The following is a 23,626-nucleotide window of genomic DNA, read 5'->3' on the forward strand; positions in this document are numbered from 1 at the left end:
ACCATCCCGTACTGTGCACCCTTGGCAAGCATTGAACTCTGTTGTGCCTCAGTTTCATGGTCTCGATCTCCTGACTTGGTGATCTGCCCGCCTCGGCCTTCCAAAGTGCTGAGATTACAGGCATGAGCCACTGCGCCTGGCCTGTTCATTTTTTAGTTAGGTTGTGTGTCTTTTTTTTTTTTTTTTTTTTTTTTTTTTTTGAGACAGAGTTTCGCTGTTGTTGCCCAGGCTGGAGTGCAGTGGCATGATCTTGGCTCACTGCAACCTCCATAGTGATTGTCCTGCCTCAGCCTCCTGAGTAGCTGGGATTACCGGATTATCACACCCAGCGGATTTTTTTGTATTTTTAGTAGAGATGGGGTTTTTATCATGTTGGCCAGACTGGTCTTGAACTCCTGACCTCAGGTGATCTACCTGTCTCAGCCTCGCAAAGTGTAGGGATTATAGGCGTGAGCCACCGTGCTCAGCCAGTTGTTTATCTTTTTATTGAGTCGTAAGAGTTTTTTTATATGATCTGGATACCATATCCTTATCAGATATGTAATCTGAAAACATTTCTTTTATGGTGTAGGTTGTCTTTTCACTTGATTATGTCCTTTGATGTATGAGGTTTTTAATGTTGATGAAGTTCAAGTGACTTATTTTTTGCTGTTGTTAGTTAATGTTTTTGGTGTCATATCTAAGAATTCATGGCCAAATCCCAGGTCATGAAGATTAATCCCTACATTATCTTCTGAAAGTTTTATAGTTTTAGTTCTTATATTTAGGTATTTGATTCATTTTGAGTTAATTTTTGTGTATAATGTGAGGTAGGGGTTCAGCTTCATTATTTCGCATACATATAGCTACTTGCCCCAGCATCATTTGTTGAAAAACGTTTTTTTTTTTTTCCTCTGTCGCCCAGCTTGGAGTACAGTGGGGTGATCTCAGCTCACTGCAACCTCTGCCTCCTGAGTTCAAACCATTCTCCTGCCTCAGCTTCCCAAGAAGCTGGGATTACAGGCACCCGCTACCACGCCCAGCTAATTTTTTTAATTTTTAGTAGTGACGGGTTTTCACTGTGTTGGTCAGGCTGGTCTCGAACTCCTGACCTTGTGATCTGCCCGCCTCGGCCTCCCAAAGTGCCGGGATTACAAATGTGAGCCACCGCACCTGGCCGAAAAACTGTTCTTTAACATCGAATTATTTTTGTACCCTTGCCAAAAATCAATTGACCATGTATATGAGGGTTTATTTCTGGACTCTGTTCTATCCCGTTGGTCTCTATATCTTTACACCAGTACCACATTGTTTTGATCACCGTAGCTTTGTATTAAGTTTTGAAACTGAGTTTTCTCACTTTGTTATTCTCTTTCAATGTTGTTTTAGCTCCTCTAGGCCCCTTGCAATTCCATATGAATTTGAAAATCAGCTTTTCCATTTCTGCTAAAAAGGCTTTTGGAATTTTGCTAGGGATTGCATTGAATTTCAAGTTAATTATCTTTTAAAGAGATTTAAATAATAAAAATAAGTATTTTAAAAGTTTGCCTATTTAATTACCATTTCTTCCATGTAGATATAGATTCCATATGGTATTATTTTTCTTCTGCCTGAAGGATTTTATTTAACATATCTTTAAATACCAATGCAGATCTGCTGTTCATAAATTCTTTCAGCTTTTGTACGTCTGAAGTATTTCACCTCTATTTGTGAACAGTTTTCGGTGAGTATAGCATTCTAGTTAAGTTTTTTTGTTTTGCTGTTTAAAAGATGTTCCACTGTCTCCTGGCCTGTTAGAGAAATCAGCTGTCATTTAGCTTTGCTCCTCTTGAGTCAGGTATCCTTTTTCTTCTGGCTGATTTTAATATTTTTATTGTAAAATTGGTTTTAAACAATGTTATGTTATGCCTTGGTGTAGTTTTCTTCATATTTCTTGTGCTTGGGTTGACAAGCTGCTGATGTCTGTGGGTTTATAATTTTCATCAAATGTGGAAAATTTTCAGCTCTGATTTCTTCAATTTTTTTTTTTATTTTCCTGTTTTTCTCCCTTGGGGACTCCAATTAGTCCTTATGTAAGACTTCTTGAAATTGTGTCATACTTCACCAATGCTCTGTTCAAGTTTTGCTTTTGTCTTTTAGCCTTTTTTCTCTGTGTTTCATTTTGTATAGTTTGCTGTGGTTTTTCAAGTTGACTAATCTTTTCTTCTGCGTTGTTTTATCTGCTCTGAATTCCATCCGCTGTACTTTTCGTCTCCGGAAGTTCTAGCTGGATCTTTTTCTGTCTTCCTCGTTTGTGCGCCTTTGCCTGCTCAGTGGTTAGTGATGGAATGCTGGGCAGTGGATCTCACCTGTTGGGAGATGGATGTTTTTGTATTCCTTCATGTGTTCTTGAGCTTTGTTCTGGGATGTAGTTAAGTGACTTGGAATCAGATTGATCCTTTCAGGTTTTGTCTTTAAGCTTTACTCTGTGGTATCAGAGCAGATTTTAATCCAGACTAATTTTGTCGGGCCCTGGGAGTGCTCCCCTGCTGCCTGTGCATCAGGAGGGCTCTCCTGTGACTGGTGGGAGCAGGTGCTGTTTTTGGCTGGTGTAAATGGTGGGGATTGCTTTCTCTGCCCCTCTTGGTGGTCCTTCAGTGACTTTCCCAGCTCTGTGCCGCCTGGTCCTCAGTGGAGATTCTGGCCCTCTGTGTGTGGATCTGCCTAGCTTGGCTGCCCTGCTGCCATCTTCCAGTCCCTCCTTGACAGGGTCTGCCATGCCTTGCCTCAGTCTACCATTTTTCCATGGCTGGGAAGTTCTCTTGGTGGAGGGGGCTCCTGGAACTCCCCTGATCTGTCTCTCACTACCTAGTGCCCATGACGTGAAAACCACTGCTTATTATTTATTTATATTCTGTCATTGTCTGTTTTTTTTTTTTTTTTTTTTTTTTTTTTTTTTTTTTTTTTTTTTTTAAGTTTTTACACAGAAGGTAGTTCTAATTTCTGCAACAATCTTGTCTTGGCTGTAGGCGGAAGTCTCTATCTCAGTGTGTTTGAAAAGCTGCCCAGGAGTGTTCGTGGGCCCCGGGCTGGGAGCTTAAGCTAAGGAAAAGATCCAGGGCTCAGGCCAGGAGGCCCAGACTTGATTGTCGTGTCATGGCATTTAGCTGTCATACCTGGAGAAAGCTTCTGAGGTGATGTGTGCATCCCCAGCTCCAGGCTCGTGGGCATATTCTGAGCAGCCATGCGTGCTGGACCCTTCAGTTGGGTCCCGCCTGCTTGTCAGGAGGCCCAGATGGTCTGGCGCTGCCCATGCCACCTGCAACCTGTGGGCCCCTCACCCAGTGAGGGTCTTGGGGTCTGGCTGCCGCTTGGGTGGGGAGCCCACAGTTGGGGCCAGTTCCATGTCTGGTTTCCATTCTTGTGGCCTGGGGCTGGGCAGGGTGGATCAGGTGCTGTGTAGACATCATGATTTGGTCCTTCCTTGGGACTAGGATAAGAACAGAGCAGAAATCACAGAGCTGACCCGATTGCCTTGTAGAAAAACTGACATGTTCCACAGAGTGGGTGTTGTGTTGATGGGTGGGGGCAGGTGAGCAAGACCCAGCCTCCTCAGAAGTATAGGTGCCATGGACGTCTGTACATCCACAGCAGGAGTGTCCATGACAATCCTGAGTCCCCACGTGGAGTCCCAGTGCCAGCACCAGTCTTCCTGCTGGGCTGTGTTGTCCTGTTAGCCTTGTTCAGGGGTGTCCCCCGCAACACCATGAGACACACACACACAACACATACCTTATAGCACATGTCACCATACCTGCCACAGCACATGTGTGCTCTTCCAGGCAGGATCCTGTGATCCTCACAGTGCTGTAAGATCAGTCTGTCTTCCCCTTGATTCCCCTGTTGGTCCCATGAGACTCGGTACTCAGACTAGACCCTGGTTTCTTTTGCCAGTCTCCTGGTGGGAGGAAATGAGTTACTCTTTGCTTTGATTTCTTGAAATTGGAAACTGTCCTGCTTAGTAACATCCTTATTCATGGTTTTGTACATTTTTCCTATTTTCTTGGACTGAATTCTTAGATTTAATATTAAATAGTAAATGAGTGATAAATGCTCCTTTTTCTCTCTTAGGGAAACAAAGTCATCCACTTTCAGTTGCCTCTCTCTTGATCTTGTTTTCTGCCATGAGCCAGGATTACTGTAAAAAGATAAGGTCTCCCTCAAGAACTCTGTGGTGGAGTGGCCAGTGAGACAAGGGCTGCTAGGGGTGACACACTGCGGGCCCTCTGCCCTCTACCCATGGAAGCCCTGTCCTGCCATGCCAGCTATGTGGGGGTAGTGGGCAGTGGGAGGGAAGGAGGGGGATGGCACCTGCTTGGAGGCTGGGCCACTCGCCTGGGGTGTACACGATGGGAGGCTGGCTGGCCTGGGTTTTTGGGCATGGACATGACACAAATGTTGACTCTTGGGTGCGTGGGCAGGTGGTCATCCTGGGCTAGGCGAGCATGCCTTTCTGGTCGATCTCACCCATAAGGTCTCCTCCCTGAGCCCCAGGGCCCTACACTTCTTTGCCACATGCAGCCCCCACCCCCCTTGTTCCTCACCCCTCTGGAACATGCTGGTATGTTGGCCTCTGAGCCAGGAACTGGGCAGAGTGGGTGGCACACTGTGCTGGCCTCTGTCTAATTCTTACCATCACTGCCGTCCTTGGGACTGGGGCTCTGACTGCTCAGACCAGGTCTCTCCCAGGAGTGAAGGATGAGCCAGCATCAGGCAGCAGGATGGACAGACTCCCTCTGCCTTTCATATGTGGTGGCCGGCGTGCCATCTGGAGTGGGAGGAGGTGGGAGCTGTATGGGAGCTCCCTCCGCCGGCCCCAGCTGCTGTCATACATGCCCGCTGTGGCTCCCTGACTCCAGTACTTGTCTTGCCAGTGCAGACACTGTTCCTCAGAGACCAGGCTTTCTCTTATTTTGGTGAAGCAAATGAATCTTGGGTATAGCTTGTTGCATTTGCATGTGTGCAAACCATAGGCATGCCACAGATGCACCTCCCAGGGCGGGGGCCTTCCCTTCAGGCCCACAGTCCCCATTGTTGGTGCTGTTGTTCTGCAGCATGAGTGTCACCTGTGAGCTGAGTCTCTGTCCTTCAGTGCCCCTGGGAGGCCCACCTGACAAGTGTTTTGTCTCCTGATGCAGGCCTTTGGACAAGCACACACAAATCACAAGAAGGTGGCTGCTGACGGAGAGAGCCGGGAGGAGAGCCTGATCCAGGAGTCGGCCTCCAAGGAGCAGTACTACGTGCGGAAGGTGCTAGAGCTGCAGACAGAGCTGAAGCAGTTGCGCAACGTCCTCACCAACACACAGTCGGAGAATGAACGCCTGGCTTCCGTGGCCCAGGAGCTGAAGGAGGTGAGGGGGTGAGGAGGGGCCTACTCTGTGGCTGCAATAGTGCCACCAGGGTCACATAGCAGGTGTGCCTGGTGGGTGGCTGGGCTGGGCTGGCCTCTGGGGATGCTGCAGCTGGCTGGGCTGTCTTGCTTTCCTTGTGTCATCCTCCACTGCCCATGTGGCAGAAGGGAGAGAGATGGACCCACGAGTTCCGCTGCATCTGGCTTGCTTCCATCTCACTAGTGAAGCAAGTCCCATGAGCAAGTCCAGAGCAGAGAGGTGGTCAGTCAGGGAGGGGTGTGGTTAGCCACTCGTGGAGGGCTGATGCCCATGGGCCACTCCTCGCCATTGGACTCCCACTCGTGGAGGGCTGATGCCCATGGGTCACTCCTCGTCATTGGACCCCCCCAGCCCTGGGATTGTTTTGTGTCATTCAGGGCCTGCGTTATGCCCAACTGTAATAAGAACACAAACCCCGAATATTCCATGGAGACTCGAGGTAGGATGTGCGTGTCTGAGAATTAGGGGTGGAGGCCACCGCCAGTGGCCCCAGCTGCCACACCCCTGCCTTGTGTACAGCAGAGTGCCTGCAGGGAGGGTATGGGTGAGTGGTCCCTGGCACTAGAGCCTGTTGGAGTTCTGGGTACCCATGGACATCCATGGGTACATGGCACAGGCTCTACATCTAGAAATGGAACTGTAGTGTCCGTCCATGAGCTTGTGAACATGAAGTCAGAGGAACCAGGTTGGCTCTTGGGCCCTGACAGGCGCAAAGGCCACAGGACCAGCTGCTCATGGCCCGGACACTTAGGCCCTGGAGTCGTGGAGGATTGGGGAGCCCAGCCCAGGGGAACAATGTGGCCAAAGCAGGATTTGGGAAGTTTGCTGTGGGGTGTGGAGCCTGTGCAGTTTGAGCCCAACAGGAGGAGGAGAGTCTTCCACTGGGGCAGGTGGGAGGAGAGTCTCGCTGGTTTGAACAGGAGGCTCAGGGAAGGTTGAGTGAGCGCCTGAGTGTCTTTCCTCACTGACTGGCACATATTTTAATTGAGCCCTGCTGGAGCCTCAGTGTCTGTGAACCTGAGGACACAGCGTGAGCAAAGCCTCATTTTCCTAGAAGGCATGTGGCAGATATCAGGGGAGAGCCGTACCCCGTGCCTGTCCCTAGGGCAGGGGCATGTTCACTGTGGGGCTGAGCCAAGGGCAGGAGGAGTGTCGGGAGAGTCCCGCAGGCCTGGGTGGGGCCCTGAAGGAGGCAGGGTCCAGCTTGGGTTTGGTGGTTACACGGGGAGTGGGCTGTGGGGACAAAAGTGGGGCTGAGATGCCTGTCATGGGGGCAAGAGGGGCCAGTGCCCTCTGAGGAAGGATGAGGCCCCATCACCAAGATGGAGGTGGGGTGGTCCCTGGGTTCTGCAAGTGGAGCTGGAAGTTGGCAAGTGAGCTGCAGTCCTCCTGGCCGTGGCCTTTGAGGGTCAGCCCCAGGTTCTCATTGGGAATGGCTGGAGGAGTGAGCACCAGTCGGTTGGGAATGGGCTGATACTGACTTTGCCTTTCACTGAGCCTTGGGGCCTGGGCAAGGCCTTATCTTTAGTCCTGGCCTCAGTTTCCCCATCTGTAAACCGACAGTCTCTGAAGCCCCTTGTAGAGGATGCCCCACAGCTCCTTCACCCCACATTGTCGGAGCACTTGTGGACCCTTGTTCCTGCCACAGGAGCCCCACCCTCTGCGGCAGATAATCTTACTAGAGGTCAGCAGGGCATAGGCCCTGAGGGTGTGCAGTGATTAGTGCTGCTGTTGGCTTAGCATGCCAGTACTGAAGGATACTGCCCTCGGTGCCAGCAGCGGTAGGAATGAGAGGTCAGAGATCGCTGAGGCCGTAGGGGTCCAGGGAGGAGCTTGGCTTGGACTCAGGGTGGGGAGTCTCAGATTCTGAAGTGGCAGTACATGATCTCATTTCCTCCCACAAGGAGCCCTCTGGTCAGTGGGAGGAGGGGCTGTGTGGCTGGAGAGATGTATCCTTGGCTGCCCCAGCTGCCATCTGTCTGGCCCCTCTATTCCTGAAAAGCGTGTGCAGGTGCTTTCTCCCTAGCCCAGCACATTCCACTCCTTCTCTCTTCCAAGAGGCCTATCTCTGGTGGCAGAGGCCAAAGAGGGCTGGGTGGCCCTGCTGGCTTCAGGTGAGACTGGAAATGAGCATAGCAAGTTAAAGATGCTGCAGGTCTTGTGGGGAAGAGAGGATTTCTGTGGTTCCTGTTTGTGCTTCAGGAGGAAATCCTGACACTCCTTGCACACCCCTCAGCCTTCCCTCTCTCTCCTGAGGGTCCCTGCCTGGGTCCCTGGGCATTCTGTGTCCCTCACGCCCGTGTCCCTGCCCTAGGTTGCTGCAGAGCTGTAGGAACCATCCCAGGTCCTCGCCTTGGGTACCTAGTTGGGGTGGAGCATCTCTAGGACTGACCTTGTCTCACCACCACCAGTCCCAGCCGTGCACAACTCTTGTCTTCTGCTGCCTGCTGTTCTGCTGGTCTGAGCCACTGTGCCAAGCTCCTCCATGCTCCCCTACCCCCCAACATGGCTTTGCCCAATCACTGCCCAAGGCTCACATCCCATGGGTCAGAAAGGGTACATTTGACAATAAAACAACCTTCATTGTATCCTTTGACCCACTACCCTGCCACCCTCAACAGCCCTTCCCCTTTTTCCTCCCTTGTGTCAACTGGTTGTCTGTCCACCTCCACACCCCAACACACCATGAGGACCTGTGAAGCTTTACAGTAACAAACATACTTGGCATGTGTTGGATAGTTCTGATTGCCTCAGACTTGGTCCTTCTGGTGACCCTACTGATATCTTGTCAGATGTGAAGAAACAGAGGTTTGCAAGGTTCCACCATGTGCCTAAGGTGTCCTGGCTGGTAGGGGAGAGGTGCTTTTCAGATCCTGACTCTAATCGCTGCGTATGTGTGGGACCCACATGTGGGCAGGTCCTCCAGCTTCTCTCCTGCTAGTGAGAGCATCTTTCCTGCCCAGGCCCCTGGCAGGTGGGAGAGCTTCTGAGGACTGACCTGGATGGGGCCTTAGTGGGGATGTGGCTCCATTTCCCAGATGGGGAATCAGAGGCCCAGAGAGCCACAGGAGGCCTGGGGTCAGAGCCAGGTCTCATACACACACCAAGATCTTTCTTCATATTTGCCCCAAGAAGGAGTAGGGTGAAGGGGCTGCCCTAGGCCGTCAAGGCAGAGATGAGAGTGTCCTGGGGTTGAGGTCTGGTGGGGACAGGAGAGACGGCAGCCAACCCCCTGCGGAGTGGCTCCTTGAAGCAGGCAGTTATCACACCCTGCTTGCTGATGAGCAGTCTGAGGTGTGGGGATCCCACAGAAGGGAAGCTGAGATGGGACATTGGTGGTCAGCTACAGGCCTGTGCTCCCACCTCCTTCATCTGGGCTGCTCGGCCTCACACAGCAGAGTTTGTCCACTGTACTCCTTTGGGCTGACATCAGACAGGCTCACTGGGAGAAGGTGCTTACTTGAGGGAAAACTAAACCCCATGGCAACCAGTCAGCCTGTTTGAGCCCTTGGCAATTGGGCGTGTGCTGGATGGAGGTGCTACGTGGCAGGCCAGATGAGCCTGGCTGCCTACGCCCAGTGGTGTGGGCATGGAAGCACAGTGTTTGTGTCCTCCAGCATCAGCAGAGATGGTGCCATTGTCACCCACGGCATGGTATGGCCAGGCCAGCATTTGACATGGGTGTGCCTCTGTGTTCTGGGTTTGGCAATGGTGCAAGGACAGAACTCCTAGTACACCTTGCCTGGGCCAGGTGGTGAAGGACCCTGAGGACTCGTATGGGCACTGCCAAGGGAACAGAAGTCATGTGTGTGCCTCTGGGGGACCCTAATGCTATGAGGCATCCAGCCAGGCTCTCTGCTTCACTCTTTAGTTGGGCATGTCACTATCTCTCTGCTCAGGCACATGGAAGCTTCTTGGCCCTCTCTTCCCACTGCCTGGAGCACCTTCTAGGTTTGTTGATCTTGACTGGCAGGCCTGGGAGAGTTGGTGGGACTTAGACCTTCCCCTCAGCTTCCACTCCACCTGAGGAGCCGGCTGGGTGACCGCACTGAATCAGGTGGCACATGTTTGCACACCTGTTGCAGACCGCTTGCTTGCCGGTTAGCAAGGAAAAAGCAGGAATTGGAGAAACCTTTCTGGCATAGAGGTGCCCAAGTCCCCAGCTGGGGTGTGGAGAGCCTGGATGTGACTTGGCTTGTGCAGCTCCCCTAAGCACACTCGTGGGGGGCGCTGCACTCGCTGCAGTCTCACTAACAGGAGAGAGGCTGGAGAGCCTGCCCACTCCCCATCCACTCCTCATGTAGCCACTGTGGGGCCTCGCCCTGGTGGTGGCTGTGCTGGTGCAGCTTTCTCTCCTTTCATCCCAGCATGCAGCTTGCTCACTTTCTCCTCTGGTACGAGGCTTTGCCAGGCCTTGTCTTCCTCCCTGTATGGTATCTCTGTTTCTTACGGTATCAGCTTTCTGTCACTTACTTGGATCACTTATAATGAGAGGACTATGTGTGTGTCCATTTGCTGTAGATTTTAAGTGTAATCTTTGTGAATAGTAAGCATTTGTCAGTAGTACTTGCTGTATATCGCTGACTCTCTTCCCCTCTCTGTTGCATTCCTTTTTTCCTTTGTTTTGGGGAGGGATGTCCTATTTCATTTTGCTAACCCAGTATGACTGTTTTGTGTGTACTTGGATGGGATCTTGGAATCTTGTCTATAAAGCATGTTCCATTCAGATGAGCACACACATGTTACCAGGAGAAACCATAGCATAAGCCAAGAGAACAGTGCAAGAGGTAGACGAAGCTGTGGGGCCCGCAAGATGGACAGGGCTTCTGGCTGAGAGTCCAGGAGGGCTTTAGAGCAGGGGTGGTGGTGGTCTGGGGAGCCAGGCCTTTGCAGATACACAGGGAGGCAGCTGGGTCAGCAGAGTACAGGGAGGAGATAGAGAATTTGTCAAGGGGATGATTTCACCCCTGGGGGACATTGGCAATGTCTGGAGAGGAGATGGCTGTGTCTGGTGGGCAGAGGTCAGGGATATGCTAAACATGTAATGTACAGGCCAGCTTCCACCACAAAGAAGAAGCATCTTTATTTCTAGGATATTGCTAGGGCTGCGGCTGAGGGGCCCAGGTCCCTGGCTTATGGCAGCAAGTTGGAATTCTGCCTTGATTGCATCCTGTTCACCCCAACCCTGCACAAGCCTCTCCCATGACATCTCTTGGCTCCTTATGGCAACTTACAACCCGAACTAATTTTAAACAGCTTTATTGAGATAATTTATGTCTCATAAAGTTCACCCACATAAGGTGTACAATTCAGTGTATTTTATTAGAGTCACATATATGTGCACCATTCCACAATCTTAGAACAGTTCATTGCTCCAAAAAGAACACCCGTTTCAGTCACTCCCCCTCCCCCTCCCCAGCTCCTGGCAGCCACTAACCTACTTTCTGTCTCTATGAATTTGCCTATTCTGGACATTTCATGGAAATAGAATCATACAATGCATGGCCTCTCGTGACAGGCCTTCTTTCACTCAGCAGAATGTGTTCACGGGTCATTCATGTTGTAGCATGTGTCAATACGTCATTCCTTATTGTGGCTGAACAACATTCCATTGTGTGGAGAGACCACATTTTGTTTATTCATTCGTCAGTCGATGAACACTTGGGCTGCTTCCACCTTTTGGCAAAATGAACGCTGCTGTTGTGAACATCTGTGGACCGGTTTCTCTGTGGGCATGTGTGCATTTCTCTGGGGTAGACACTCTGTGTTTACCAGTTTCAGCACCTGCAGGCTGTTTGCCACAGCACTATACCATTTATATGCCCACCTGCACACTACTGTGTACATGCCCAATAATAGAAGGCAGGAACTACTTTTAACCCCATTTTAATTTAAAGATGAAGAAGCCAAGGGTTGGAGCAGGCAGTCACTTGTCAGGGGTTCCCAGCTGAGAAGGGCTGAGGGGATTTACTCTGGAAACTTTGCGGTCCGCCGTGCACTCTGGCACACTGCGCTGGGCTCCTACTCCTTTCCACGCAGTCACACTGGCACCTGCAAGCCTGGGCTCTTGAGTTCTGGCTGTGCGGCTAGCCATGGCGTGCCTGCCTGTTCTGAGCCCCTCTCGTGCCCTGTGGAGGCTGCTCACATCTGCCTTTCCCTCTCCCCCAACAGATCAACCAGAATGTGGAGATCCAGCGTGGCCGCCTGCGGGATGACATCAAGGAGTACAAATTCCGGGAAGCTCGCCTGCTGCAGGACTACTCGGAGCTGGAGGAGGAGAACATCAGCCTGCAGAAGCAAGTGTCTGTGCTCAGACAGAACCAGGCGAGTCTTGGGCCTGTGGGGTGGAGGTGGCACGTGGGTTCACTGGGCGTCGAGGCCCTCACCCTGTTGAGAAGGGTTCCTGTCTCATTCCACACACCTGAGGCCCAGGGCCAGCTTTCCCACTGTGGAGGCAGAGGGTACACTTGGTGGGACCCAGACCCTCCAAAAGATGAAACTCTGGCTGCAGTGTTTGCTGACATTGGCCAGGCTGAGGTGTCCCAGCCAACAAAATGAAAACAAAATCTAAGAGGTGATGAAGAGGTTACACCAGAAAACCCCAGACTGGACTTTGAGACTCTTTCCCCCATCAGGTGCTGACCATGAGGCCTATAGTATTCCTGTGTCTCTGCCTGTGACAGGGACGAGGAGGGTCCTCTCTGTCTGTGATGGGGATGAACAAGAACCCGTCTGTCTCTTATGAGGTCTCAGAGGGAACCCTCTCTGACAGGGACGAGCAGAGTCTCTGCCTGTGACAGAGATGAATGAGGAGGGTCCCTTCTCTCTGTGATGTGACCAAATTATCATGTGCTCTGCTGTTCTGCTGCCACTCAAGGCCTGAACTTGCTCTTCTGTCTCCAAGAGCCACAGTCCTGCATGGTGGGGAATGGGAGTCTTTTCTCTCAGGAAACCCCAAAACTTCCCCCGGAATGCCATGGATGTCTTCCTTGCTTTCCTCAAATCCTCTACCACCGAAATCCTCTGAGTCTCACCGTCAGGGAATGTGGTATGTGTGCCCGGAGGAGGAAGCGCCTGTGTTTATGCAGAGCTCCTAGCCTGGTCCCTCTGTGACAGCTCGTGCACATGAACAGTCTTAGCCACTATCTACATTGTAAGTACCGTTTGGTTGTTGGTGCTGCTGTTGGCAGACCCCAGCGCACGGTGGCCTTAGGAGAAGCGAAACTGAGGCTTGAGGCGACCCTGTCCTCGGGTTGGCACTCAGTGGAGTCTGACTCTCTCCGTCTGGGATTCCTCACCTCCCCACTTGTGTGCTGAGACTGAGGGCTCCACCCTACCTCCTGTGCGCACACCTTGGATGTGGTAGTAGGTGTCCCTTCCAACCCAAGACTGCAGAGATGTGCTCAGCACTTCCTGTTACTGGTTTGTTTCTGATTTTTTTGCCCAAATATTACAGAAAAATAAGAAATAGTTTTAGAAATTGCCCACAAATTCTGAACCTCCACATCAGGCATCATTTTCTATCTACTTTTGCCTTGTCCACCTGCAAATACGATTTTCATGGAGACAAGACTTTGATGTTGCTTTTCCCACCTACCTTCGAGCTCCTCCAGGTCTGGGTGTCATGTGCGTGTGGAGGTTTAGTGGCTGAGATGTTCTGCCTTGGGGGGAGTTTCTGTTCCTTCATTTTGAAATATGATTAGAAGTCATGATCACAGCACACATTGAAATGTATTTTTATGTATTTTATGTATCTTAAGATGTTTAGTTAACTGTAAATGTTAATTAAATAACTTTATAAAATTTTAAATTTTAAATATTACCAAGCATGCACTTGGTAATATTTGTGAATGACTTAATACAAGGTTGGCAGCCTTCTATGGGTGGATGTGTGTTGTTCTTGGTGCATCTCCACATGTACAGTCCTGGCTTGGGGCCACTTCAGACATTTGTGTTCCCCTCCCCATGTCTGCTGATCCCAACGGTGGGTGGGTTGGGCTGAGCGTTTCATTGCATTCGCATCTCATGCCCTGGAACCTTCTTAGCATCCACATCTCTGAGCAGAAGTGGTCTTGGCCTGGACGGGCTCCCTCCCTTCCCAGGATGGCACTTCACCTGGCGTTTCACCTTGCGCTTCGTGGGTGGCCAGAGTTGGTGTGCTGGTGTGTTCTTCATTTATGGGGCCGGAGCTGGTGTGCTGGTGTATTCTTCATTTATGGGGCCTAAAAGGAACTTCCATGTTGCCTTGACGCAAGAGCGTTGACTTCTTTTCCCAGGTGGAGTTTGAGGGCCTCAAGCATGAGATCAAGCGTCTGGAGGAGGAGACCGAGTACCTCAACAGCCAGCTGGAGGATGCCATCCGCCTCAAGGAGATCTCAGAGCGGCAGCTGGAGGAGGCGCTAGAGACGCTGAAGACGGAGCGCGAGCAGAAGAACAGCCTGCGCAAGGAGCTGTCACACTACATGAGCATCAATGATTCCTTCTACACCAGCCACCTGCATGTCTCACTGGATGGCCTCAAGTTCAGTGACGATGCTGCTGAGCCCAACAACGATGCCGAGGCCCTGGTCAATGGCTTTGAGCATGGCGGCCTGGCCAAGCTGCCACTGGACAACAAGACCTCCACGCCCAAGAAGGAGGGCCTTGCACCGCCCTCCCCTAGTCTCGTCTCCGACCTACTCAGTGAGCTCAACATCTCCGAGATCCAGAAGCTGAAGCAGCAGCTTATGCAGGTGAGCAGGCAGCGGGCCTTCAGCACACTGTGCCCACTCCAGCTCTGCAGGGCTCACTAAGCAGTGGTTACCTGACACTCTGCTGATGTTAACTTTCCCTTTTCCTTACATTGATTTTATCTCCTGCATCATTACTGTAAATGGAACTCTAGGAGCACACATAGAAGAGTCCCAGAGAAGTGGTTTCCTGGCACTACAGCACCCACATTGCTCCCCTGTTACCTACATGGTGTCAGGGTGAAGTGATGAGACACTGGCCCCACATGTGATCCCTACACGCAGGCCAGGTGTCAGAGGGGCCCACCAAGGTCATACATGGGCTCATCTCCTGGGACGTGGACCCTGTTGATCCAAGGCAACAGAGTCCCGTCCTCTGAAGCAGAGGGCTAGGGCACTAATATTCCTGACTACACACCCAGCCAGCCTAGAGCTCCACTTTCTGAGCCCAGATCCCCTGTAACATGAGTGGGGAAAGAGCCTGCATTGAGGGTGACCACCATTACTGGTGACGGGCAGTGTTCTGAGGGCCCAGCATGAGTTCCATCCTTTCCACACCCTGTGTGTCTCTGTCCACCTCACTGACAGCATGGCCAAGGAACCTGGGGCTCACAGCCTGTCCTGACATGGGGTGGGATGTCACTGGGCCATCCTGGGGGTCCTCCAAGCTCTCGGAGTCCATGGCAACTGACATGGTGTCCTGCTGCCTGTGCCTTTGCAGATGGAGCGGGAAAAGGCGGGCCTGCTGGCGACGCTGCAGGACACACAGAAGCAGCTGGAGCACACGCGGGGATCCCTGTCAGAACAGCAGGAGAAGGTGACCCGCCTCACAGAGAATCTGAGTGCACTGCGGCGCCTGCAGGCCGGCAAGGAGCGGCAGACGGCCCTGGACAATGAGAAGGACCGTGACAGCCATGAGGACGGCGACTACTACGAGGTGGACATCAACGGGCCCGAGATCTTGGCCTGCAAGTACCATGTGGCTGTGGCTGAGGCTGGTGAGCTCCGTGAGCAGCTCAAGGCGCTGCGCAGCACACATGAGGCTCGTGAGGCCCAGCACGCCGAGGAGAGGGGCCGCTACGAGGCTGAGGGCCAGGCGCTCATGGAGAAGGTCTCCCTGCTGGAGAAGGCCAGCCGCCAGGACCGCGAGCTACTGGCCCGGCTGGAGAAGGAGCTGAAGAAGGTGAGCGACGTTGCTGGTGAGACGCAGGGCAGCCTGAGTGTGGCCCAGGATGAGCTGGTGACCTTCAGTGAGGAGCTGGCCAATCTCTACCACCACGTGTGCATGTGCAACAATGAGACGCCCAACCGCGTCATGCTGGACTACTACCGCGAGGGCCAGGGCGGGGCCGGCCGCACCAGCCCCGGGGGCCGCACCAGCCCCGAGGGGCGCGGCCGCCGCTCACCCATCCTCCTACCCAAGGGGCTGCTGGCTCCTGAGGCGGGCCGAGCCGATAGTGGGAGCGGGGACAGCAGCCCCTCGCCTGGCTCCTCACTGCCATCACCCCTGAGTGACCCACGCCGGGAGCCCATGAACATCTACAACCTGATTGCTATCATCCGCGACCAGATCAAGCACCTGCAGGCAGCCGTGGACCGCACCACGGAGCTGTCACGCCAGCGCATCGCCTCTCAGGAGCTGGGCCCCGCTGTGGACAAGGACAAGGAGGCGCTCATGGAGGAGATCCTCAAGCTGAAGTCGCTGCTCAGCACCAAGCGGGAACAGATCACCACGCTGCGCACTGTGCTCAAGGCCAACAAGCAGGTGAGGCGCCAGGCGGTAGGGCCACTTGTCACCCACTGCTGGCCTAAGGGTGTTTCCCCTTGGCCTCCTTCCTCCCCCTGCCACGGGGCCCCCCAGGCCTGCGTCACCACCAGGCAAAGCCAGCCCATAGTAGCTTGGCCGCCTGTGCTCCCCTGCTCAGGGCCCCCAGCTGGGAGGGTGGAGCGGGCAGGTGGGCGTGAGGGCCCCTCAGCAGAGCCGCTCAGCCCGTGAGAAATGCCGCCCCCATTCACTCACTGTGACTGCCTCATAGTGCTTCCTGATGCTGGCGGGAAAATGTGTGAGAGCCGTAGTCTGAGCTGTGGAGAGTGATGGTGGGGCTTCGTGGGGGTCCTGTAGGCAGGTTTGGGGGCAGTCCCTCCTCTGCCAGTCAGAATCAGCGGGTGGGACTCCCCATGGCGTAGCTGCTGGAGTCCATCCCCAGGGTTTGTCAGAGAGAGGGGCCTCCCAGGAGCTCTCTTCCCAGGCACCGCCACCACTTCAGACCAGGGCTCCCTATCCTACTCCCAGAGCACCTCTAGGCTGACTTCACGCCTTTCACTTTTCTACCCTACACATCTGTACCCCAGACGGCCGAGGTGGCCCTTGCCAACCTGAAGAGCAAGTATGAGAATGAGAAGGCCATGGTTACCGAGACCATGATGAAGCTGCGCAATGAGCTCAAGGCCCTCAAGGAGGACGCAGCCACCTTCTCCTCGCTGCGTGCCATGTTTGCCACCAGGTAACCGTGCTGCTGTTGGGCCCTCCCCTTCCCTGAGGCCAGCTGTCCTCAGCACTTGCCTGTGAAACCCTGAGCCTCTCACTGCCTTATACTGAGGCCTGCAACCTTGCCTAGTCGGTGGCTGCGCCCAGCTCCATTGGGGCCAACATGGTACAAGGTTGGGGAAGCATGGCCTCTGGCACATCTCTGGCATACTGGTGCTCAAGTTGGTGACAAGAAAGGGTGAGGCGATATAGGGGCCACATGGGGTTGGGGGCCCCCAGCTGCTGCACCTCAGTGTCCTCCGAGGTCACGCAAGCAGGTGCTGGAGCGTAGCACATGCCTGGCAGGTGACCACATGTGGCCGGGGATAGCAGAGTGTGTGTGATCCTTTTTCTGTTCCTTTCGGACCTAGCCCAGCCCCCAGGAGCCTGGTTCTGTAGCGCTGATTCGATTTTGCTGTGAATGAAAGTGCAGCAGGCCCAGGCTTGCCTCTGCTTTGCATATATGGAGACTGAGGGCAGAGGGGCTGAGGAAAGCAGATCCTGGAGTGGATGGGTCAGAGTTGCAGAGCTTCAGGGGGTGCTTGGGCTCCCATCCCTTGGATCCAACATTTCCAGGGACTTACTTGGGGCCAACAGGTGACAGAGGAGTCCTGGCCTTTTCTCTCATGAGGTATTCGCCCCCAAGAACTTGGCCATATGGCACAAGTGTGCATTTATGTTTGTAGATTTAGAAAGAAGATTACCCTCCTGGCTGGAGCAGGTCACTGGCTGGGGTCCACAGTTCGGGTCCCACCTCTGTGCATAGCCCTGTACCTCTGCGTCATTGTGACCACTGGGTACTCACCTCCTATCCTTCACTTTGCCAATCTGGGGAAGGTGAGGAGAGGGCCTTGGGGCTTGGAGACCAGCTTTCCTTCCTCCTCTGTGGGGGGGGGGGGGTCTTAGTAGTGGGCTCTGGGTGGGCTGCCCCTGGTGGGTGCACATCCCTTCCTGGCTGGGAGTCAGACCCCAAGGCTGGGAATCGAGGCTCCCTAGGTGTTCACTGGCCTCTGTGGGGCAGGTCCTGGTTCCAGCATCTTCCCAGGTGCCCCCTCTGTCTTTCATCTTCCAGAGATGGGTAGCGCCACCTGCTGGGTCATATTGGGATAGCACCATGGGGCCAGCCCTGCATGGGGGACAGCCAGGCCCACCATGGGCGCAGCAGATAACCTAGATGTTTCCTTTTTATGGGTGAGCAAGCTGAGGATCTGAGCTGGACAGGGTGGGAACTGCACATAGGGCCTGCTTCTCTCAAGCCTGGTGCCAGGCACTCCCAGTTTCTCAGTATCCCTGCAGGCCCTGCCAGGGCAGGGTACAGACTAGGAAGAGTCCCAGGGTTTCTCTGGAAGCGTCTTGTCTTCCTGGGGCTTGGGAAAAAATTCCACAGTTTCTCAGCATCCGGCATGTAAACCCTACCTTTTAAAATTTGTTTTATTTTAAAACTTAACTTTTCAGATGGAGCCAAGATTTTGAACCTGCAAGGATCACAGCTCAGTGTGTGTCCTCAAAAGGGTGGGCAGCAGAGTCCTTGGAAAGGGTGCTATCCAAGGGCCAGTTCCTGGCAGGTGGGGACAGGCAGGGTGGGTGCGTGTGGGCAGGGTGGGGCTGCGCTCAGTGCCTGCACAGCCTTACCACCCTGGGAGTCCCGGGGTTTAACCCGCCCTGTGTCTCTACCAAGCCCCACCCATATGGGACATGTGGAAGAAGGGCATCCAGGGACAGACCACACCCTCCCACAGCTCTGCACAGAGTTTTGGGATGAAGCTATCGATGGCGTCCACACACATGGTTCCTTGGCTCCGGTCAGTGCTCAGCACAGACTGACGAAGCATCGACCTTGGGGACAAGCCCAGTCCTGCTTAGGTTTACATCCACACCCTAGAAGCCATGGCTTCTCCATGTCTTGATGCCCCAGGCCAACTCGAGGCCTTTTAAGTGGGGAGCGCGCCTCCTAAAAGAAGCCCAGTCACTGAGGGGCATAGCCTCTCTGTAAGCACTACATGCCCCTGAATGAGCACAGCAGCCCCTCCCGCACAAAACCGCAAAACTCAAGCCAGCCTCATAGGGCTGCTCTGCCTGGGCCCAAGCCTCCCTGTCACCCTTATCAGGGATTTGTCCGAGCAAAGCCTGTGCTAAAATAAGCCAGAATAATTCTCCCCCACCCCCACCCTCCAGTCCACAGGACACACTGAAGGATGGCTCTGGTGCAGGCCTGTCAAAGGGCTGCACAGCCCAGCCCTGCCCTGCCCTCCTCTGCTCGGCTCTGCCCGCCCCTCAGTCATGTTTTTGGTACCCACAGGTGTGACGAGTACATCACACAGCTGGATGAGATGCAGCGGCAGCTGGCGGCCGCCGAGGACGAGAAGAAGACGCTGAACTCGCTGCTGCGCATGGCCATCCAGCAGAAGCTGGCGCTGACCCAGCGGCTGGAGCTGCTCGAGCTGGACCATGAGCAGACCCGGCGTGGCCGCGCCAAAGCTGCCCCGAAGGCCAAGCCAGCCACCCCGAGCGTAAGTCACGCCTGTGCCTGTGCCAGCGACAGGGCCGAGGGCACCGGGCTGGCCAACCAGGTGTTCTGCAGCGAGAAGCACAGCATTTACTGTGATTAGGGGCTGTGGGGCGCCGCACGCTGCAGCTAACATCTGCTTCACCTCAACTAACCCAGCAGCAGCGGGACAGCGGCGCTAGGTCAATCTTAACGTGACTAATGCACAGAGGGTAGGATTCTAGCCGAGGCGCCATGGGGCGTGTGCATCAGCAGGACACTTGTGAGAGCTTTGTGTCGCTTCTCACTCCTCAAAGCCCCCTCAGGAGCACCCAGTCCTCAGCTGCTCTCTTAGGTGGGGGTCAGAGGTGGGGATAGAGCTGCACATTCTTGCAGCAGATGTGTGATGAAAGCATCTTCTAAGCCCTGGGCACCCTTGAGGAAACCCAAGGGAAGGAGTCCTGGTCCTGCTCCCTCAGCACCCAAATGGAGCAGAACCTGAGTTGAAACTTGCATGTTCCTCGCGTGTCTACTGTCAGCACTAGAAAGCAGTTTTAGGAGGTTCCAGCTTGCAGTATAGGTACTGCTTCAGAGGACGGCTCTGCACTGGGCATAGTTTCATGGAAAGGATTAAGTTGTAGTTTATGTGCTATTTCACTGCAAATCATATTCAGGACAGAAGTGCAGAATGTCTTCCCCGAGCCCAGAGAAGAGCAGCCCTGAGCCCCTGTATTCTGCTGGCCAGACACACATGGCACAGACACAGCTGACCATAACCCAGGAATCCAGAGCTCGGTTTTTCATTTCTGAGACCAGGATGCTTGTCTAGTGGCCTATGAGGTGACAAATGGGCAGGGTCCAAGGCCCCAGGTTTTCATTTTTCATGAGAAAAGCTGTCCAAGTGTCTGGCCAGACCTTGGTCCTCAGTGCAGAGCCTGTCCTTTTGTACTTGGGGTGACCCCAGCAGCCAATTATCTGGCTGTCCTTAGGGGGTTCAGTCCCAAAGACATGGGGCTTTGAAAACCCTAGCCTGACGTCTGAGCCACCAGGGGCTTGGCTGGGTTGGACACCCACAGTTGTAGCCAGAGCCCAGCCTGGTGCTGGGAAAGCTTTGCATGGGGTCAGGATTCACAGGTAGGAGATGTTTAGGTCTCTTTATTTAGTGCAATTTGGGGGATGGCAACAGAGAAAGAGGAAAGGTAGCTGTAGGGCTCTCCCATTTCCAGAGGCTCCATCCACGCCAGGATCAGGCGCCTGCCTTCCCACATTCTGAGCAGAACTTTTCTCAGTATTTTTCTCCCGGTCACCCCGTGGAACCAGTTGGACCTGAGGCTGCAGTCTTCTCTCCTGCAGGCTGCTTGCCTTGTCTCTCATGCAGAAGAGGCATTCGAGTTACCTGGTGAGAGACCGTGTTGCCCCCTCCCACAGCTGTCTACCCTGCGTGCTCTTCCCTTTGGTGCCGAGTATGTCTTGGTCCTCTCCAGACTCCAGGACAGGCCCATGTTATATTCCCTGCGTGTTAATCCTGGGCCCAGATCCCCCTGCCCCAGCAAGACTCGCAGTGGGATGACTGCTGGCATGCTCACCCTGCACGTGCTTTGCCCTCTCCTTGCAAGCCTGGCACACAGCTTCTCTCCATACTCCGAAGGGGCTTTGCAGACACTCAAGCCACTGGGCTCCCCCTAACACATGCAGGTCTTCTCTTCTGCCAACTAACGTGCTCGCGCCCTCCCAGCACGTGGAGAGCTTCAGTTGTCAGATAAACAGGAAGCGACTGATGACCGCTTTCTAACGCTCTCTTTTCTCCCGTTTTCAGCTGTAGAGTAGCTGCCAGGAGGACTTGGCCACCCGGCCCTGTCACACTGCAGCCCCCTTCCCTTCCCTCTCATGGCCCACAAGGAGGAAGGAAGGGCAACCCAAAAGCCCACTTAGAAACTTTTTGGATATACCACTGCAATTCTTTTCAAAATAGTGTTCCCCAAGTTTTTAATGGGAGGAAAAAAAGCTTTAATGTTGAGCATGCTGCGAGCTGCTGCGTGGAAAGGCCTCTGTACGGGCCGAAGACCCTTCTTCCCTGGCTGCCAGGCTCGCCAGGAGCCCGCTGGAAACGCCCACCACGGGGCTCCTTGTTACACATGTTCTTTTTTTATCCGATCAACCTGTGCACTTTTGATATTTTAATATTATATTTGCTTCCTTAATTCCTTGCGTAGAGACGGTCTCAGGTGCCGTGGTCTATGCTCGTGGTCCTGTAGCTGTCCGCCTCAGCTCCCGCCGTGTTTGTCTGGTGTCAGCACGAGGCAGAGCTGTGTGCTCCGTAGCGTGTAGCTTTAGACTTGGAGATGAGTGCTTTGACCCAGCGAGGAGCCCGGCTACGTGTATCTACGCTGTGGTTCAGCAGCCTTTAGATCATACGGCATTGTGGTTCGTGTTTGAAATTACAGATTTAAATGCCATGTTCATTAAGAAATCCAGGGTATTCAGATTCTGGGGTTTTTCATATTGTATTATTATTATTCTTAGGAATAGTTCAATGTAACAAGAAGAAAACTTGACCTTTGCTCTGGTTAAAACAGTAATAGGCACTTGAAAAAAAAAGATAAATTATTGAATGAGTAGTATTACCTGCAAATTCCAGAGTTTTCTGGGTTTTAGGACATTGTGAAGCATGACTGGTTAACAGAATTTTATACAACTGTACCAATAAAATTCCAAATTGGAATTGTTTTGTTACTCTGGTTGTTGTGCCAAATTGTGGTACACTTAGAAAATTCTACAGTCGTCGACTTTTAGGGTGTTCTCTTTCAACACCTTTTTGTTAGTAATCATTGCCAGTAGTGCCTTCATCAGTTAAGGGAGGTGTCCCAGCGTAGATCATTCTTGAAAGCGAGCAGGGAAGAGCTAGTGGGCATGCTGAAGGCCAGCGTGGACAGCAGGTGAGGCAGGCGCTCCTCACACCCGGACCTGGGCATCTTCATTGAGGGAAAGAAAACAGTCATTGTGCAAAATTCTGTTAGTCAGTGATTCTTTACTCGCAAATTCAGGGGCTTAGAAAATGAAAGCAAACACAAAACCTTGAGTGTGCTTTGGGAACCAAATGGACCTTCTGGGACAAGCTGAGCAAGCTGTATGAACGCCACGTTTGTGAAGAGCTGAGGGTGTCAGGAGGGCCGACGCTCTGTTGGCACGCGCAGTAGGGGACGAGGGTTAGCCATAGTATTCTTTGCAAATGTGAAAGCGAGACATTATATCTTCTCTTGCTTGGTGTAACTAATCACTGTTAATTTCAGGAAACAGAACTCATTAAAACTCCTTGGTAAACCAGGTCTACATCCTGTTTTGTTTGCTGAGTGAGGTTCGTGGGAGTGGTCAAATTGGTACTCTTGGAGGAAGAAAAACTGTCCTTCCTTCTCCAAAAAAGGAAAAATTATAATAATATAAATGACAAAAATGAAAGAATTCTGTTTCCTGGAATAAGCATTTCTTATTCCTAGTTGTAGGGACTCCTATTTTTACCTTCCGTTACAGTGTTGATTCATAAGAAGTATTGTTACATTTGAGATAACTTCATCTGTATGGGGTATTTATTTGCAACGATGTCTGAGTACTGTATTTTTTCTGTGCATTATCTTAGTGTCAGAATGTTGGTCTTTATTTTAAAGTCATATGCATGTTCTCCTGCCAAGGAAACTTTACACAGACCCAAACAAAAAAATAGTAATAATTAAATGCCTTCAATTTCTGAGAAAATGAGGCAGAGCATGGAAAAGGAATAGGAAGGAGAAATTAATTGAGATTTTCAGGACGCAGACATATGATGTGAATGCCTACGTAGCCAGTGCGCATAGGAACAGTGGGCCTGGGTGAAGAGTCACATTGGTAGGACCAATAAAGAATAATAAAAAGACAAAGCACATGTTTGTCCTCTGTGGTTGTTCTGACTCCGTGCTCCAGATGACTGTGGTTTAAGCAAGGCACAGTAATTCCACTGCCTCAGACAACAACAGCAATAAAGCCAACCTAGCAGGTAACCCTGGTAGTGGGAGCTGGAAGCAGCCTGGGGTCCACCTTCAGGAGAGTGGGGAGGGGTCACGTATATGTGGGGAGGCTGTCATTCCATCCCTGAAACAGGAATGTGTTCAAGGACCCAGAAGATTAGGGTAGGGAAAGGGTAGAGTTGGTGTCTGGGTGCCTGTGCCAATCAAATATACCACCAGGCCAAAGTGAGCCAGGCCACACTGGGCCATGCACATTTGTGGGAGTGGAGGGCACAGACAGTGCCCCCTGGAAAGAGGCCTGTCCCCAGCGCCCTGACGCCTTATACCTCTGTCCTCCTCAAGGGTCTTCTGAGGTGCAGCATCAGGTTTGAAGCCACAGCAGCGTGGTGGTGAGAACACATCGTGTATACATAGACTGAAACAAGGAGTAGCTGGTGCCATCCTGATGAGGAGGCAGGGATTCAGATGACGTAGAATCC

General features: G+C 52.6%; 1 protein-coding gene across 2 annotated transcripts in view; it reads left to right on the forward strand.

Annotated features, from left to right (window-relative positions):
* The window catches only part of BICD2 (BICD cargo adaptor 2), a 48,785-nt gene extending 25,720 nt beyond the window's left edge, over nt 1-23,065 (forward strand). The window contains exons 2-8 of one of the 2 annotated variants that reach the window (XM_017853708.1): nt 5,157-5,369; nt 11,580-11,732; nt 13,685-14,140; nt 14,859-15,902; nt 16,490-16,641; nt 18,964-19,174; nt 20,966-23,065. In XM_017853708.1, the coding sequence (XP_017709197.1) occupies nt 5,157-5,369; nt 11,580-11,732; nt 13,685-14,140; nt 14,859-15,902; nt 16,490-16,641; nt 18,964-19,174; nt 20,966-20,971 (2,235 nt within the window). In that variant the 3' untranslated portion in view covers nt 20,972-23,065. Of the gene's footprint in view, nt 1-5,156; nt 5,370-11,579; nt 11,733-13,684; nt 14,141-14,858; nt 15,903-16,489; nt 16,642-18,963 lie in introns of both variants that reach the window. The other variant, XM_017853707.1, reaches the window with a different exon arrangement.
* The last annotated feature ends 561 nt before the right edge of the window (nt 23,066-23,626 follow it).

This window comes from Rhinopithecus bieti, unplaced genomic scaffold, assembly GCF_001698545.2.
Source record: "Rhinopithecus bieti isolate Rb0 unplaced genomic scaffold, ASM169854v2 scaffold_37505, whole genome shotgun sequence".
Classification (NCBI taxonomy): Eukaryota; Metazoa; Chordata; class Mammalia; order Primates; family Cercopithecidae; genus Rhinopithecus; species Rhinopithecus bieti.